At 40.6% G+C, this 17,536-nt stretch overlaps 1 protein-coding gene across 1 annotated transcript in view; it reads left to right on the top strand.

The window, feature by feature from the left end:
• LOC121437210 (retinal guanylyl cyclase 2-like) overlaps positions 1-17,084 on the top strand; it is an 85,553-nt gene extending 68,469 nt beyond the window's left edge. Inside the window, exons 14-22 of the mRNA XM_041637069.1 lie at positions 2,266-2,440; positions 6,613-6,711; positions 6,943-6,944; positions 8,430-8,462; positions 9,833-9,855; positions 11,489-11,514; positions 16,721-16,731; positions 16,812-16,900; positions 16,997-17,084. Coding sequence (XP_041493003.1) covers positions 2,266-2,440; positions 6,613-6,711; positions 6,943-6,944; positions 8,430-8,462; positions 9,833-9,855; positions 11,489-11,514; positions 16,721-16,731; positions 16,812-16,900; positions 16,997-17,084 — 546 coding nt within the window. The remainder of the gene's footprint in view (positions 1-2,265; positions 2,441-6,612; positions 6,712-6,942; positions 6,945-8,429; positions 8,463-9,832; positions 9,856-11,488; positions 11,515-16,720; positions 16,732-16,811; positions 16,901-16,996) is intronic.
• The last annotated feature ends 452 nt before the right edge of the window (positions 17,085-17,536 follow it).

The raw sequence follows: 17,536 nt of genomic DNA, 5'->3' as shown, positions 1-17,536 counted from the left end.
GCTGTTTTCAGTACTGTAGATGTGTAGTAGAGTTTGAAGTGAGGGATTGTGATGCTTCTAGAAGTTCTTTTATTGTACAGGATTGTTTTGGCTATTCTGGGTTTTTTGCTTTTCCATATGAAGTTGAGTACCGTTCTTTCATAGTCTGTGAAGAATTTTGCTGTGTTTTGATTGGCATTGCATTGAATGTGTAGGTTGCTTTTGGTAAGATTGCTATTTTTACTATGTTAATTCTGCCTATCCATGATCATGGGAGATCTTTCCACTTTCTGGTGTCTCCTTCAATTTCTTTCTTCAAAGATTTAAAGTTCTTGTCATACAAGTCTTACACTTGTGTTGTTGGGGTTTCTGTCTTGCCTGACAATCATTGGGGGTCCTGGGGATGAGGCCATTAGCTGTTCTAATACTTCTTGGCTGCAATATGGAGTTAGTGTTTTTTTTTTTTTTGTTTTTTTTTTTAAGATGGAACAGGACTGTCTGAATCCAAAACTGGAATCTAAATTTTCAAGCCTGTTTATTTAAAACAAAAGATTGCAAAGAAAATAAAAATTGAACCATCAGTGAGTAACCAAAGCTGTATGCCTTTCCATTTTCCTTACCTATGGAATTGGCGTCACCTCCCTTGGCCCTTGGTAATCTGGAATGGATGTGAGAAGTCTGCTGCAGAAGCTGGTGATTTGTTTTCGCTTTTGCTTCTTCCACTGCCCCATTTCAACCAGATCCTTTCCTGTGCTTTTGCTTCCTTGAAGTGCCCTTTGACGGATAGATCCCATAATTCCTCATAGCCATCTACACTCCAGTGCTCGCCTGAGCCAGGCTTTGTGTTCTTCTAATGTCCTCATCTATATCCCTGAGGTCTCTGGGCTAACAACTTATCAAAGCTAAATGGTCAGCTACCATGCTCTGATAATGGCCAGCCACTAACTCACTGCACCCAAATGACATTTGCATTGTAACTCTTCTTTTGTGAAAGATGTCATGACTATCTGACTGCAGAGATTATCCCTCCAAACCATACCAATGCTGGGAGACTGAGGGGAAGCACGTTGAAGCAAAAGTCCCATGGGGTCAAAGGTCTATTATTATTGATTTAAATTTAGAAAGTCATTATGTGAGCCCTGTTGCTGAATCCTAAACCTCATTTTATGGAACTGAATAATAACCATAGTCCTAAGACTGGCTTTAAGACGTGCTTTTTGTTATCGTTGTTAGAGGTGGTCATAATGGTAGCAGTAGCAATAGCTTATATTTAATATATGTTATCATCCACCTGCTCAGCTTTAAGTGTTTTGATGTACATTAAATTATTTAGTCCTAAGAATTCTATGAGGACTGACATTATCTTATTTTAAAGATAAGCACACTGGATAGAGGAAGTCCCTGAATTGTAAGTGGTGACTCTGAGACTCTCTATGCATGGCAGTATGTCTTCAGAATTGCATTGCTTTTTAGCTATAATCTCATATATAGTAGGCTATCCAGACTCTTGCATTTCATTGAAGTCCGTCCAGTTTGCTTGTGACTTGAATTTTTCTGAAAAGCTTCCATGTACGAGTTAACTCAGAGTGAGCACACTCTGTGGGGAAGATGAGGAGCAGAGACTCGTCTTTACTTCCAAGTGTCGAGCCCTGGTTCTTTTTTAAAAAATTTAAAATGTTATTAATTAACCTCTGGTTCTTGCAGAATAGTCAAAGGCCAGAATTATCGCCCCCTCGAAGATATAGCATAGGAGAGAAGGAGGTGATTGGTGGGGAAAGACCTAGTTCTCATACCCAAAAGATTTATGACACTGATGATCATATTAGCAAGGCAAGTCAGGGGGACAGACTCTTTTTGTCCCTTTTCCCTTTCCCTGTACTTTCCCAAGGCTGCCCATTTATCTAAAATTCACTAGAGAAGGGCTTTCTCTCTGACAGTATCTTGGGTACATTTTCCCCAACTAATTTGCCAGGAACATCTTAGGGGTAGTTCTATTTTCTCATCATACAGAAATTTCCAGAAGCTTGGTACTTTTGTAGAGTCATTCAATAGCCTTTGAAGAAGCTATACTTCAGAATCTCTGGTTGTGAGGCGTATGCATCAGTATTTTAAAAAAAGCTCCTTAAATGATTCTGATGTACATTTAGGCTTGTCAATGATTGACAGCCCCGAGCTGCCTTCTTCACTTTATATATGTGGCTTCCACATACTCTTGAAACCCTGTGTATGTGGGAAAGAACATGAACAGGTTACGTGTCTGTTAATCCTACTTTTTATAATTTCTAGGTAGAGACCATTGGAGATGCCTACATGGTGGCCTCGGGCCTCCCAAAGAGGAATGGCAGTAGACATGCTGCTGAGATTGCCAACATGTCTCTGGATATCTTGAGCTCTGTGGGGACCTTTAAGATGCGACACATGCCAGAAGTGCCAGTCAGAATTCGAATAGGTCTGCACTCAGGTAATGGAAGCTAGCCAAAGCAAGAGAAATCATTTCCATGCACCTCATAGATGACTTAGCCGAGGAAGGAGAATTATGTAGATGTCCCCTGATTCTGGACAGCTGCATTAGCCTGGTATCCAGAAGTGCTTCATTACTTTCTGCCTAGCCGGTTTCTCTTCTCTCTTCCACTTATAACACTGCTGTGGACAGCAGCCCATGTTCCACACCATAGATGCTGCAGTCTGTCCTTCTCATTTCTCACCACCATGACTATGTCTGCTATGCTACAAGATCACCAAGTATTTGTGATATTTAGGATAATGTAATCAATGATTCAAAAGTATTTTTCTCCTGGACTCATCCCCTCTCAAATAAAGCCCCTCCCCTTATATCTTTTCCTCTTAACTACTACATATATGCTGGTGACTGTAGATGATTTATGTATCTATTTTATAACCACATTTTTAGAACTTCAAATATTATTATATTACTTCCTTTTAACACCACAGCTCCAGGACAGTCTTTTCTCTTAAGCTTCACCTATATGTGTCACGCTTCCTAACGACATTTCCACCTGAGCATTTCACTTTGTTCTCAGACTTAACATGTCTTCTTCCCATACACATGTCCTTCCACCATGTTTTATATTTCATTTAGCGTTACTGCCAACGACCCGATTATCATCTTAGATGCCATCCTGGACTCCTTTCTCCCTCTGACCTTCAGTATTCAACCAACTTCTATTTATTCTACTTGACTGTGTGTGTGTGTGTTTATGCCACAGTGCTTGTGTGAAGGTCAGAGGACAATTTACAGTACTTGCTTCTCTCCTTCTATCATGTTGGTCCTGGAACTCAAACTCAGGTTGTCAAGTTTGGTGGCAACTGCCTTTCTCTTCTGAAATATCTTACCAGCCCCAACAGCTAGTTTTTAAACTTTTTGTCCTTTTAAACATTCCTTGAGGGGCTGGAGAGATGGCTCAGAGGTTAAGAGCATTGTCTGCTCTTCCAAAGGTCCTGAGTTCAATTCCCAGCAACCACATGGTGGCTCACAACCATCTGTAATGGGGTCTGGTGCCCTCTTCTGTCCTGCAGGCATACACACAGACAGAATATTGTATACATAATAAATAAATATTAAAAAAAACATTCCTTGAGTCTGTGTTGTGCCCTTTTGACAATCACTACTCAAGTCTAGGCCACCAGCATCTCCTTCCTGGATCAATCCTTGTAATAACATCATTTTGCTTCCATGCTTGCCTCTCTCTATTCATCCTTCCCATAACTATCAGCATAATCCACATTGTCTTGTTTGCACTTCTGTTACAAGGGGCCACTCGTTGGTCCTGGCCGCCCAAAATGGAAATAATCACACAGAATTTGTATTAATTAAAACATGGCTTGGTCCATTAGCTCTAGCTTCTTACTGGTTAACTCTTATATTAATTTAACCCATTTCTAGTAATCTGTATATCGCCATGTGGCAGTGGCTTACCCTCAAAGATTCAGCATGTTTGTCTTTGGCTGCTCTGTGGTGTCTCTCTGACTCTGCCTTTCTCCCAGCATTCAGTCCAGTCCTCCCCACCTATCTAAGTTCTGCCTTATCAACAGGCCAAGGCATTTTCTTTATTCATTAATGGAAATCACAGCACATAGAGGGGACTGCCACATCACACTTTCACTAGACTTCAAATTCTTTGGCAGCAGGAACCATACTTAGCCATATTTTTGCATCAAATATAGCAGCTGCTCACTCTTTCTCCAAAGAAAATCCACTGCTCTCATTTGTGCTCCAGTGTCATGTCTGCAGTGTCCCAAGTGTCCCTCAGTTTGGGTACTTTCTAATTATTTCAAATAGAACATATTTAAAATTTCAGACTGTCTTTTCCAGTGAATGAACATAAATTTAGAGCCCCATGCCAATTAGTCATGGCTATCAATCAGACAGCTACCAAGTCTGCCGGTTCTCTTTTCCTAATGCCTATCTATTTGGTGCCCACTTTGGCTGCTGACTTTGCACCATACCTCCTTTCCAATGCCTTCTGTTCATTTTTTGTGACACCAAATGCCCAATAGCTTTTCTATAGGGTCATCCACTCCTGCTTCAATGAATCCAATACACTGACCAGAGAAGAAAAAAAGACAAAGAATATTTTTTATATAACCTTTGCTCAAAATTCTCTAGTGGGCCAAGGACTATATTTTTGTACAACCTATTTAACCTTTACTTATCTATAGTTTCTCCCTGGGGGCCTAAATTGGTAGAATGTTTTCTCTAAGAGCTTCCCCAAAGTCCATGCATGCTGAAATCCCAACCACAAGCCTTTGATTTATGTCTTTTTTTCCCTGTAACTGAATCCTAGTCACCTTCCAAGAGGCTGGGAAAGCCTTGCCTGCAGAAACCCTCTTTCATATAACACCTCACTTTCTTTTTTTTTCATGTAAAATAAATATTTCCTCATTTTATTTGGTACCAGGGGATATAGCTATTACCTAGATAATCAATTGGAAAAATACTGAATTGGGCAAGGAATGGGAATTGGTACAAGTATATAATTTTTACATACAAATTGTGAAGTTCTTCTAAAGGTGTCATGAAAACTAAAAGAAGGGGTAAGCAAGTGTAGTGTAAACAAAAATTATATCAGCACATAATCCCTGCTTAAGGCTATAATTTCATGGCCGATATTACCTCTTATATAGTTCTTATTCATTTTCAACTTACTACGTGGACTTTATAGTAGACATTTTAAAACATAGACATTTTTAGTGAGTAGGTTTTCAAGCCTTTATGTCTCAAGATAATTCCAAGTATTAAGTATAAAAATAAAGTCATTAATTCAATACACCCATCATCTTTCATATAACAAATATTATTAACAGAATTTTATAGAAAAAGTCTTCCCAGGGGATGGGTCCATCTTTATCTATATCTATCTATATCTGTCTATCTAAATGATGGAGAAAGAGAGGTACACACACACACACACACACACACACACTGATGTTATAAATACATATTCAAAATTTGAAGCCTGGTTTTGTGACTGCTATTTTGAACTCTTGAGTACGAAAATAAGCACTGTCTATATTCTTTTTTTTTATAGTTCCAATGTGAGGATCCTAGCTTATTCCCTCAAAATTAAAAAAAGTCACTTTTGAACACCTCACTTTCTAAAACGCTTCAGTTCTCTTTGTACAGTTTGCTTGGCCTCAGCCACATTGCTTGAATGTTTCCTGCTTGGTAGTCTCTTCTCTTCATTCAGATGTGAATATCTGTTATAATTTAGATAGCACATTATTTGTTTTTGACTCCCATAGTGCCTCCCAGGGTACCCAAATTGATGCTACTGAAAAAGAAAGAAGTAAATTAAAATGAAAAAATATAGTTTTAGTTCTGATTTGCTCTTATTCACAGCAGAAAGAATCTTTAGAAACAAAACAATGCCTTTAACTTAGGAAACAGCAAAAAATATAATGCTGAAAATTTTAAACATAGAAAAAACAAAAATCAGAAAGCTAAGAATGGGAACTTTCAATAGACTGTTGAGCTCATTTTTCTGTCTGCCTGCTGAAGTATTTTTTTTTCTTCAGTTATCTTGAACATGTAACACGGCCATTTTTATAAGAACAAAAATTCCTGCAAGGACAAATGGGAAATAATTTTAGATTATCTCTGCACACTGCTCTTCCACACTCCTACCACAGATAATGGAAAGTCACTTCCACTTGTTTACACATTTTCTGATTGTTGGAGCAATAATTCTCTTTGTAGACACAGTTGGGAGATAGATTAAAAGATTCTTCCAACCTTAAGGCATAAGAAACAGTTATATCCACTCCTTCCCCACACCACAACAAACCCGTTTGAATCCTGGGTTCTTCCTCAGGCTTTTCTGGTTTGATTCTGATGTTATTTTGCATTGTTGACAGATTTTGCATTTTGAGTGAACCTGTTGCTAGAATAGAGGTGTAAATCAGAAAAGTAGTTGCGTCCAGAGCATGGCAAATTTGCCTTCTTGTAGACCAGCATTTATTATTCAATCACCAGTCTTCCTTTAGATTTCTAGATCAGTTTGATGGCAATTTTGGTTCTTCTGTGAAGCCACCCCTGTCCTGCTTGCACGTCTCTTCTAGTAGCACCGAGTACACACCTATTGACTCCAGTCCCACTCTCCTGCTGTTTAATAGGGCCTGTTGTTGCTGGAGTGGTGGGCCTCACCATGCCCAGATACTGCTTGTTTGGAGACACTGTGAACACAGCTTCTCGGATGGAATCCACAGGGCTACGTGAGTATCTGTAGATGAATGGATGGAGTGGGGCCATCTCATGATTGGGAAAGTGATTCTGCAAGAGGGGGAGGAAGAAAATGGGATACTCAGTATTATTATGTTTTGGAGAAAAGTGAAAGATAATTCAAGACGATTAAGACTTATCACACATTTCTCTGGTCTCTAACAGCGAGCCAGTAGGGGGTGATGTTGGACTGAACATGTACCTATCCTGTTATAGAAATAAAGCTGTAGCTAAGTGATACTGAAACAGCCAGTCAATTTGATCAAAACAACTAAAAAAAATGTCTTTGGGCAAAAGAAAGAATTGGCCAGCCTGGTAGGTGGGAAGGAGCCCTGTAGAGAAAAGAACTAGGTAAGAGACTTGACATTTTCAGTGTTCAACTAGTTTGTGAAGGCACATGAGCCAGCTGCCTCCCAGCTGGTGGATGCTGCTTGTTGCTTTAGTCCAATTTTTCAACTAGTTAGGACCCCAGGAGTCCCTGGCTTTATCAAATAAGCCTGCAGAACTCAGCTAGTAATAATCTTTCAATCTAAGGAGCTTGGAATTCCAAAATAATTAATTCCAACTTGCCTACACATAAAACCCTTACTTCCTTCAAAGTGGTCAAAGTAGCAAAAATTCTGCTTCTTCTTTTCCTTGCAAATAAAACTGTATAAATGGTTCTGCCATTGGTGGTTATGGACAAGATGCTTTATTGGTTTCTTGGTTACTCACCACCTCTACTGAGGTACATCAGAACCACAATGTGCCTTTTTATTTATACCATGGTTAAGCAAAGCAAATGCTATCATAAGGAAAACATACAGAACACCATTAAACCCTACATACAGATTCCATGGATTATTTTTTTAGGTGAAAGAAAGAAATCATTTAAACCATCAGCAGCCCTGGCCACTGCTAAGCAAGCTCTTTCTCAAATTCAGCAACACATACTGAAACTAGTCCCCCATGATATGGGGGCATGTAGCACAGCAGGTGGTGCCCTGTGTGACCCCACTCCACATCACTCATGTACAGCAGAAGCAGGTTTCTACAATGGGTCCAGTCTTAGCCCATCTAGCCTGTGCAGTCGTGATTAAGGGGGCAGCACAGAACTTACAGAGTGCTTGCGGCATAAATTTCCTGGCATCTGGGAAAGTCTTTAAAACCCCACTGATATGGCAGAAGTCATGGAGATAGTCATCCGGGAGCTGCTGGGTGAATATGACTTTGCATATGACTTTGTGCTTGAAGTGCAACCCAAGATGGAGTGAAAATGAGCATGGAACTGCAATGCAGATTTGGCACAATGCTTAGCACTGATGTAAGCTCGGAGAAGGCTGAAGTCATATTCTGGTACCCTCTAGGGAAAACGCCACACACTTCACTTTGGAAATAGGGAGCTGAGAAGAAAAATTAAATTCTGAGCTTTAGGTAGCATCTTGTCTGGTCGTCAGGCATGAAGAGAAAATGGATGCACCGAATCATCCACAGTAAGTGTTTTTTAAGCCCTGGCTCTGCAAGAAAGGCATTGTGTAGGACACAAAGCATGCTCGTGTGATCTCTGTGCTCCTGAACCTGGGGAGTGTGCTTTTCTAAAGTCTATGAACCGAATATGTCAGTACGCTCCGTCACTGAGTGAAGGTCTGATAAGAGAGAAACTCTGACCTCATATTGGATGTGACACTAGGGAGTGTAACAAACTTCTTAATGAAGAAATCAATTTCATCAGTATCTCCTTCACATCCAGTTAAATACACTGGGAGTTTTGAATGGGAATGATTAGGGACTTAAGAGTGGTCCTCCTTATCACATAGCTAGTTAGTGATTAAAATCAACTGCCTTTTGAGCTATATTGTAGGCTCACCCTACTTCAAGATTTCCTGAAGATCAGATGCTAGTGGGATGGCACATAGTGGAATGAAGACACTAGTCAGGGACATGGCTTTTAGAAACAGAATAGCCTTTTCTGAGCGGAGGCTTTGCAGGAATGTGATTCAGTGAGAAAGACAAACGGGGACTGAGCTGTTAAGAAAAGAGATGAATATACATGCTAAAAGGTTCTTGTTCTTTTCAGCCATGCCTTCCTAGTCAGATCATAACCAGCCTCTAGATGGGTTGCTTCTGCGAGTATATATGAGAGCAGATCTTGGACTTTTGCTTAAGACTCAGTCTCAGCAAGGTGTCAGGTCATATAGTAACAGTGTCAGGAAGCTGAGGGACCTTGTCTCAGGGGGCAAGTAAGTGGTTGGTCTTCAGTAAAGAATTACAATTTGTTTTCTATTTCCATCCATTTGTATGCAAATTTCAAGAATGAGTGAGGTAAGCCAGACACAAAAAGAGGAACATGGGATGTACTCACTCATATTTGGTTTCTAGCCATAAACCAAGGACATTGAGCCTATAATTAGTGATCCTAGAGAAGCTAAATAAGGAGAACCCAAAGAAAAACATATAGGCATCCTCCTGAATATTAACCTTCAGCAAGCGATGAAAGGAGACAGAGACAGAGACCCACATTGGAGCACAGGACTGAATTCTCAAGGTCCAAATCAGGAGCAGAAGGAGAGAGAGCATGAGCAAGGAACTCAGGACCGTGAGGGGTGCACCCACACACTGAGACAATGGGGATGTTCTACTGGGAACTCACCAAGACCAGCTGGCCTGGGTCTGGAAAAGCCTGGGATAAAACCGGACTCTCTGAACATAGCGGACAATGAGGACTACTGAGAACTCAAGAACAATGGCAATGGGTTTCTGATCCTACTGCACGTACTGGCTTTGTGGGAGCCTAGGCAGTTTGGATGCTCAACTTACTAGACCTGGATGGAGGTGGGGGGTTCCTTGGACTTCCCACAGGACAGGGAACCCTGATTGCTTTTCGGGCGGAGGGGGGGGGACTTAATTGGGGAAGGGGGAGGGAAATGGGAGGCGGTGGCTGGGAAGAGACAGAAATCTTTAATAAATAAATAAATTTAAAAAAATAACAAAAAGAATTACAATTTGATCCTAGATCAATATTTAAAGATCCAGTTCCCTAATGTAAGACTAGGAAAGACTATGGTCATGCACGTTTACATCTGAAAGCACCGACAACCCATGAAAAAAATGTTGGGGATGTCTGATGCCCACAAGATATTGAAGGACATAAGTCTTGGGCTATTTCTCACTGGTGTTTTAAATATGATAATACTGAGACATGGCTGCAAGTGTACCTGTTTTGGAAGTGACACCTTTGATCTAAAGGAGGATTATATAGGTCTGAATAATTCAGCCTTAATAAAAGCCAGTGCAACAAGCTCCTGAAGTCACATTTCCCTCAGAGGAAGTTACATTGTAGCTGAGAGCACAGTGCTGCTTTCTCCATCTCAACCTTTGGGTCAAATTGACCCCTTGCTGTTGCATGACCTGACCTTTCATCTGAGATATTGTCTAGGAGGTTAATAGGTTCCATTTGAGGGTCTCTTGTGCTTCATTGGTTTTCTTTTGGAACAATTAACCTTTAACTGGGTGTGGGAGAATTGAAAATCTTTCTGGTTTTTTTTTTCAGACTGTAAGTTCTATCTCTTCTAAAAGATCTGTCCAGAATTTGATTTACTAATGGGTTATGCTATTATTTTGATAGTCTAACTTCCATTTTATTTACTCTTCGTTACTGCTGATCATAGTCATAGTATTGATGAATTTATATTTTCTTTTAGTGCACTCAGTGTCCACCATTTCTGACTTTTAAGTCACATCAATGAATGACCCATTATATACACAGGTATTTCTTCAAGATCAGGGGCACTGGAAAGGTAGGGGATAAGGACAGAGTCTGTTTCTATGAAAGGCAAACATTTAGTAGTATATTTCCTTTCTGTTGAGGTTATTATTTGAACTGGAATTTGGCAATAAAATAATTCAATCTCCCTTTTGGAATTTCCATTGAATTTTTCTCCTCTCTTTCTCGTCACATGGATCTAAATGTAGGAGATTCCAGTGTTCTGATTTGATAATCTAACTTGCTCATTTCAGAAAAGGAATCAAGACCTGGAAAGGTGAAGGCTTTTGATGGGGTCACATAGTCATTTGCCTTCAGAATCAGGCCAAATCTCAATAAGCCTGATTTGCTCCCATAACACCATGTTATATGAAGATGATGTTTAAGTGATTGTTCGTGAGGAAAAGCAAAAGATGGGCAGTCAGAGTGGTGCATTTGTTTATCTCATTGGCATACTTTCCCTGAATGGTGGTAGTGATTTCCATCTAGTTAGATTTCTGAAGGCCTAAGTTTAGTTCATTACCCCTTTCCCTACCTCATGTTAGTTCAGCTCTTCCAATAGATATTTAATATCTTCTGGTAGTTGGGGTGACTCACTTATAAGGGGACAAAGGCTTTTCATCACTTCTGCAGAGAATTCACACAATGACATGATAGGGTAGGGTTATTACTTGGGCAGCAATTGGATGGCTCAAGGCTTTTGTGATTCTGTCATTTCCCAGCACTGAGGGACAAAGGCTGAAGCAGGTTCCTCATATTACTGCTACAGAAAGTTCAGAAAGTTCACCTAAAAGCTGAAGAGCTCTCACTTTTGAAAACCGAAAAAGAAAAAAAAAAAAAAAAACCTGACTATAGTCCCGTCCCATGGCCTTTTTTTTTTTTTTTTTTTTTTTTGTTATTGCTGTACAGATTCTAGACAGGGGCAGTTGAATCTGTAGGACTTTCCAGTACATGAATGAGAAAGGAGGCTGAAATTCAAAGCAGCCTTTGCAACCTGAAGCTTCCCCTATCCCAGGGAATTTTGGAAGATATTCCTCACAAGTGCGAGGAAGAAGTTTTTTTATAAATGCCCCGCTGGGCCTTGTATTTTAGGGTGGCAGGAGCCTCATGAGGAAGAGACATCAAGAGGTCAGGGTTCAAAGTGAAGAGGAAAAAGTGACAGCTGAGGAAAGGAAGGAATATTGCAAATAGGAATATTGGAAAGAAGAGAAGGCCCAAAGAGAAGGGAGAGCATAGGAAAGGCTTTTTGGTTCCCATTCATTCCCCCTCCCTCACCACGAGAGGCAGAAAATACACATTGTATAGCAGGACTTGGGCAAAGGGAGTTTTTGCTGTGTTAGAAACAGGTAATGCAAGCCTGCTCTGACTGTATCATATAGCTACTACACTTTAGGATGTCTTAATTCAAGATTTTCACCCCTCATCCACTCTGTTGTTGCAAGAAAAAGTCGCCTTAGTACTTGGGGGCAGAAAGACCACATGTGCTGGCCAACCAGTGGTGATTTCAAAGTTGGTGGCTACAGACATGGTCTCTTTCCAGCTGACTGATGCTTGAACTCCCTCCAGTACAGCTTCTTTGCTTGAGCTCCACCTTTGGATCCAGTAGCAATGTTCTTCCTTTACTTTATTTCCTTCAGTGAAGTGATTTTTTTCCTATGTGGCCTCCCTTAGTGGAATTCAGGCAGTGGCTTAGATTGGGCAAGAGAATAGAATATAATAATTACATTGCATATTCACGGTGATTGGGTATATAAAGAAAGAGACCAAAAATGAGGAAGCCGAGGTAGCTTAGGAAAGGAATCATTTACAGATGAGAAGCTTGACCTATCAGGAGAGCAACCCTAATGCCCACTTAACCCTGTGTTGCACTTATATCAGCACCAAGTTTACCAATACCTAACCTGCCAGTTCTGCTTCTCAAGTAGTTCCCTCCTGATGGCTCTATAAAACTCAAGGCCGTTTTTATCATCCTTTCCCTCAGCTGAGTTTACTTAGATCACTGTTTTCTTGACAAGTTTGGAGTTTGTTGCTGAAATTTTGTATATATTGTATCATATCAGTCCCATTTCTCAAAGTTTTTTTTATGTAAACTTACATTCTGAAAAGGTTCCCCTAAACTATTGTTCTCAGAAAATATGTGTTTTCAGTGTTAGGTGGATGCTTTCAGACTTTGTCTCTAATTTCTGGGATTAAGTGGTATTTAGTTCACTGGTATATAAACACTAGCACTGTTTTGTGATTTTTCTTTTCCAATTTCTTTTACTCCTTCTCTTAACCCATAACACACACACACACTGGGCGGGGGTTGGGATGACTAAGAAATGAAAAGTTAATATTGTTAGGGTTATGAAGGTCTGTTCTATAATTATTGCATGATATCAGACAAGTAACCTATCTTCTCTGTGTTTCTGTTTATCTACATAGAGGTGTGTTCTTATCGAAGATTACCAGGAAGCCCATTAGTCTCACAACCTTTAAGATCCTAAGAGTTGACTTTTGGCCTCTAGATATGCCCTGTGACTTCAATATATTGGAGAAACAGGTAGTGTGAAGGGAAAGGAATTCATAATTTTCAGTCTGGTAGACTTGGATTCTAGTCTGTTATGTTTTCTTATTAATGAGCCATTTAACGTCATGGACTTCAGTGTTCCAATTGTAGAATGAGACTGATAATAAAAATATGTTCAAGAACTTTAAAAAGAATAAATAGGACAGGAGATGTCAAAGCATCTTAAAAGTATCATGCCAAAACAAGATGCTATTATTTGGCATACATGTGGGGGCGGGATGGGGTAGGGATCTTCTGGGACTTCCTAGGGATTGATATTGAGTGAGAGAGTTTGTGTCTGACTTTGGTTGTTGCCCTATTTGTTTTCTTTCTCTCCCTGTCTTCATAATAGTGCAAGTGGGTGTTTAAACAGGGAGCCCAGATTCCAAGAATCTGTTTGGATGAGCTCCCAAACCCCAGGAAACCCCTGGAGCACCTTTGCATACTCTTTGATTTGGAACCTTGCCTGGGTCTATAATCTTGCCTCCTATCAGCTTTTGCAAGCATTAGTTTGGGCATTTCATAGTCACCCAGGACACACCCAAATCTCTTCATAGTCTTGACATTCACAAAGTTTCTCTGGAAATTAATGTGCTGTCTTGGCGGCCTGTAGATCTTAAGAGAGACAGTCAAATACGGCTAAGGGTTGGATCCTCAAGTTTTGAGTTCTCACACTATGAACCTTATGAAAATTCTAAGTGCTCAAAAGTTAGGAATTGCAGTTAAAGGAACTGTCTAATAATTTACTAAGCAATGTTATGTAACACATTTTACTAAGTACAGTGATGAAAGGGGAAATAGACAAGTAGTACTTAATGTTTTACAAAAAGTGGCCTGATAGTTCTTTTTGTTTGTTTTTTTATTTGTTTGTTAATTAATTTGTGAGATGCTTAAGGAGAGAGCCATTTTTTTTATTCAAAACTATGGTATAGGAAGGATATATGAAATCAAAGAATGAGCGATAGGGCCTATTCTGGCCTTTATTTTCCTCTTGAGAAACAGTCCTGCTGTATGAAAGTCAGTTCCATGGTTGGCAGGTAATAGAACTTGGATTTTGTAGTATTCTTTTTCTACTTGCCTCTGGAGGGTTCGTTTGAACTAAATATTTGCAAACTTCTTGGAGACTATGTATATATGCTAATTTTCATATGCCTAATGCCATTATTATTAAGATAGGACTTTCAGTCTAAATAAACATTTTTTCTTGTGAAGTGGAGGAAATGAGAAAACAGGCAAAAAGTATTTGAAAGAACGAGGAGAGAGACGCACACTTAAGAGAAAGATTTTCTAGAAAAGTGGGGGAAAGAATAGAGGGAGGTGATTCAGGTTCTTTAGAGAGATAGTCTGGTGGTGATTAGCACGAATTTGTGATCTTCCTCTTCTAAGACCTGGGATTCATTTTTTTTTCAAGATAGAGTTGATGGAGGAAGGTCATTGGCTAATAAAGGAACTGCCCTGGCCCATTTTATTGGTTAGAGGATAGGTGGGAGGAGTAAACAGAACAGAACGCTGGGAGGAAGAGGAAGTGAGCTCAGAGACTACACAGCTCTCTCGGGAGCAGACGCCTGAGAGAGACGCCATGCCCCGCTCCCGGGATGAAGCTCCGACCCAGGATGGACTAGGCTAGAATCTTCCCGGTAAGACCGATTCTCACAGATTATTAGAGATGGGTTGATCGGGATGTGAGAATTAGCCTGTAAGTGCTAGAGCTAAAGGGCCAAGCAGTGCTTAAAAGAATACAGTGTCTGTGTAATTATTTTGGGGCATAAGCTAGCTGAGCAGGCGGCCGGGGTGCTGGGAACGCAGCCCCGCTGCCCTTACTACTTCATATGGCGCCCACGTGGACAACTGCTTCCACATAAAGCCTGAGACAGCTTGGGAAGTAATTCTAGAACAAAATGAAAGCATTGTGCCTGGCTTCTTGATAGCAGCAATTTCTCGGTTCTACTCTGCTTGCTAGAGGCAAGCAAGCGCCTCATCTAAGAGAGGCTTCCTGACTCAGCTTTAGCTGCAAAGCCTGCAGCTCATTAAGAGGTCCTGCCACGAAACACTTAAATGGTGTTGACGAAAAGCTGAACGCATGCTTTTCGATTTTCAGCCGTAGCAGGAAAAAAGCTGCGCCATTTAAAAATGCCGGCTTTCTGGGCCATCCTGCCAGGGCAAACTCTGACTGTTTGAGGCAGGAGGGCCGGCTACCAAGAGAGGACTTGAGTGTTGTCTGTTGTAGCTCACTTGCTGGCAGGGACCTTGAAATGCCATACAGTTGTTGCAGTAAACATAGCTACAGCCTGTATATTTGCCATGAGGCTGGAAAGCTAAGAAATGGACTGGATCTAGCTAGCAAAGCCACGCATTTAATCCTACTGATATTGCTTGGTAAATTAAAGACTCATGTGGTCAGAAAAAGAGAGATATACAGTAAAGAGAGATTCAAAGACAAAGAAAATTTCTAAATGGTTTGAAGTGTGTTAAAAATATATGCAGACTAAAAGTTGAAGTTCTTAAAGTAAAAAACAAAAAAAGGAAGAGAGTTGTTGTGTGTGGTAGCACACGCCTTTAATCCCAGTGCCTAGAAGGCAGAGACAAACAGTTCTCTGTGAGTTCAAGGTGTATTAGCATACACCTTTAATCCCAACGCCTGGGAGGCAGAGACAGGCGGATCTCTGAGAGTTCAAAGACAGCCTGGTCTACAGAGTTACTTCAGGTCAAAGATACAGAGAACCTGTCTCAAAAAGCAAAGAGTTAAAAGTAAAAATAAACAAAATAGAGGTTAAAACAAAGCTGCACAAAGATGGAAAATACACAGAGAATTTTGATACTGTATGCTATTATGCTCTCTTTGAATTGTTTGAATGCTGAGGAAAGAGCAAAAGCTACTAAAAGATATTTATTTATAAATGCTGCTGAGCTAATCCAACATAGATATTTTGATGCCTTGAATTTGAAATTTGGACCTAAGGACATGATGTGTAATTATTTTGGGGCATAAGCTAGCCGAGCAGGCGGCCGGGGTGCTGGGAACGCAGCCCCGCTGCCCTTACTACTTCATAGAGTCTCACTATGTAGCCTTGGTTGTCCTGAAACTCACTCTACAGAACAGCTTGGCCTTGAACTCAGCCATCTGCCTGCCTCTGCCTCCTGAGTGCTGGGACTAAAGGCATGTGCCACCATCACCTGGTGACCTGTGAGTCTTGACAGCCAACCAACTTGCCTATAAATGGGGGCATCTTTAGGGTCTTACTCTACCAAGAGGAATCCTTTGTCATAAAAAAATATGCTGTGTAAATATAGAGTTCTCACAGCAATCAAGATGTCTTGGGTTTAAAAGCAAAGTTGGAAATAACATTTACTTTCTCTTCTGGGTTTTTCTACAAGTTGTTGGATTGTAGAGCATGGGGAACAGTAGACTCTGCATGCATATATGCTAGAAGGAAAAGTTAGTGGCTTGCTTAATGCCAAAAGATCAGGGCCAAAATAATAAACAGCACCTTCAGTTAACTATCCAGATGCTTGATTGCTTTGAAGTAAAAAGTCCACTGCTGAAGATGGCACTGCCTAGTGGTGAGTACACAGAATATCTGAATGACAGCTTAATATGGTGCTCAATTTGAATCCGTAGCTTGTCATGCCTCACGTACAAATGGTGAGGAGGCCATATAGAAAAATAGGCACAAGGAATGTTGCCACTGGGAGAATGGAGACTATTGTGGAGCTGAATTGAATGCTTGTACCCTACTGACGAAAGGATGTCTTTAGAAAAAAATGGTTCTTATGTGCTTAAGGTTATCTGTATTTTCAATAAGGGCAAAGGCACAGAGGAGACCTTCTGGCTCATTGGGAAAAAAGGTTTCACAAAACCTCTTCCTATACCTCCTCCGGTGGGCAAAGATGGGTAAGTGGAATTCAGACTTAACCACATGGTCAGTTTTCCTATGCCCCAATTTGACATACTCTTTTTGTACTTAGCTCCGTGTCTGTTGTCCTGCAGGCAAGTGGGCCATGGCTTGCAACCAGCAGAGATTGCAGTATTCCAAAGAAGAAAAGCAGAAAGGCAGCTGGTGCAAAATAAGCCGTAAGGTAATGGCCAGTGGGAAAATGGCACAAAAGCTTGCTGGATTTCCCAAACTGGGGCTCCCTTTGGTATGTGTGCCACTCTCAGACCTTATTCGTTTGGCAGAAGGCAGAAGGTAATGCGGGTGGTGAACTTCCAAACTCCACTGAGTTGGACAAAAAAGTATCATGGAGATGCCCGTTACAGAGTGAGTGATATCTGAGGGGTATTGACTGCCGTGGCCTAAGAACCCTTTGACTTCTTCATTGATCACATGTCTGAATGCTTACAACTACGACATTTTTTTACAGTTATCAGGCAGGTGCACCTGTCTTTCATTGCTAAGTACCTGGGACATATGGTTAGTCACTGCAGGTCTGTAGAGACTTGCATCTATCTAAGTAATACAGAAATATCCTTGGTTTTGTGGGATACATTGACATGACTATATTGAAGGGGATACTTATGTCATTTCCT

The sequence above is a fragment of the Microtus oregoni genome, unplaced genomic scaffold (assembly GCF_018167655.1).
Source record: "Microtus oregoni isolate MIOR12 unplaced genomic scaffold, Mior012 000050F_ref0000143, whole genome shotgun sequence".
Taxonomy (NCBI): Eukaryota; Metazoa; Chordata; class Mammalia; order Rodentia; family Cricetidae; genus Microtus; species Microtus oregoni.
The sequence above is the reverse complement of the archived record's forward strand: the minus strand, read 5'-3'. Positions and strand labels throughout refer to the sequence as shown.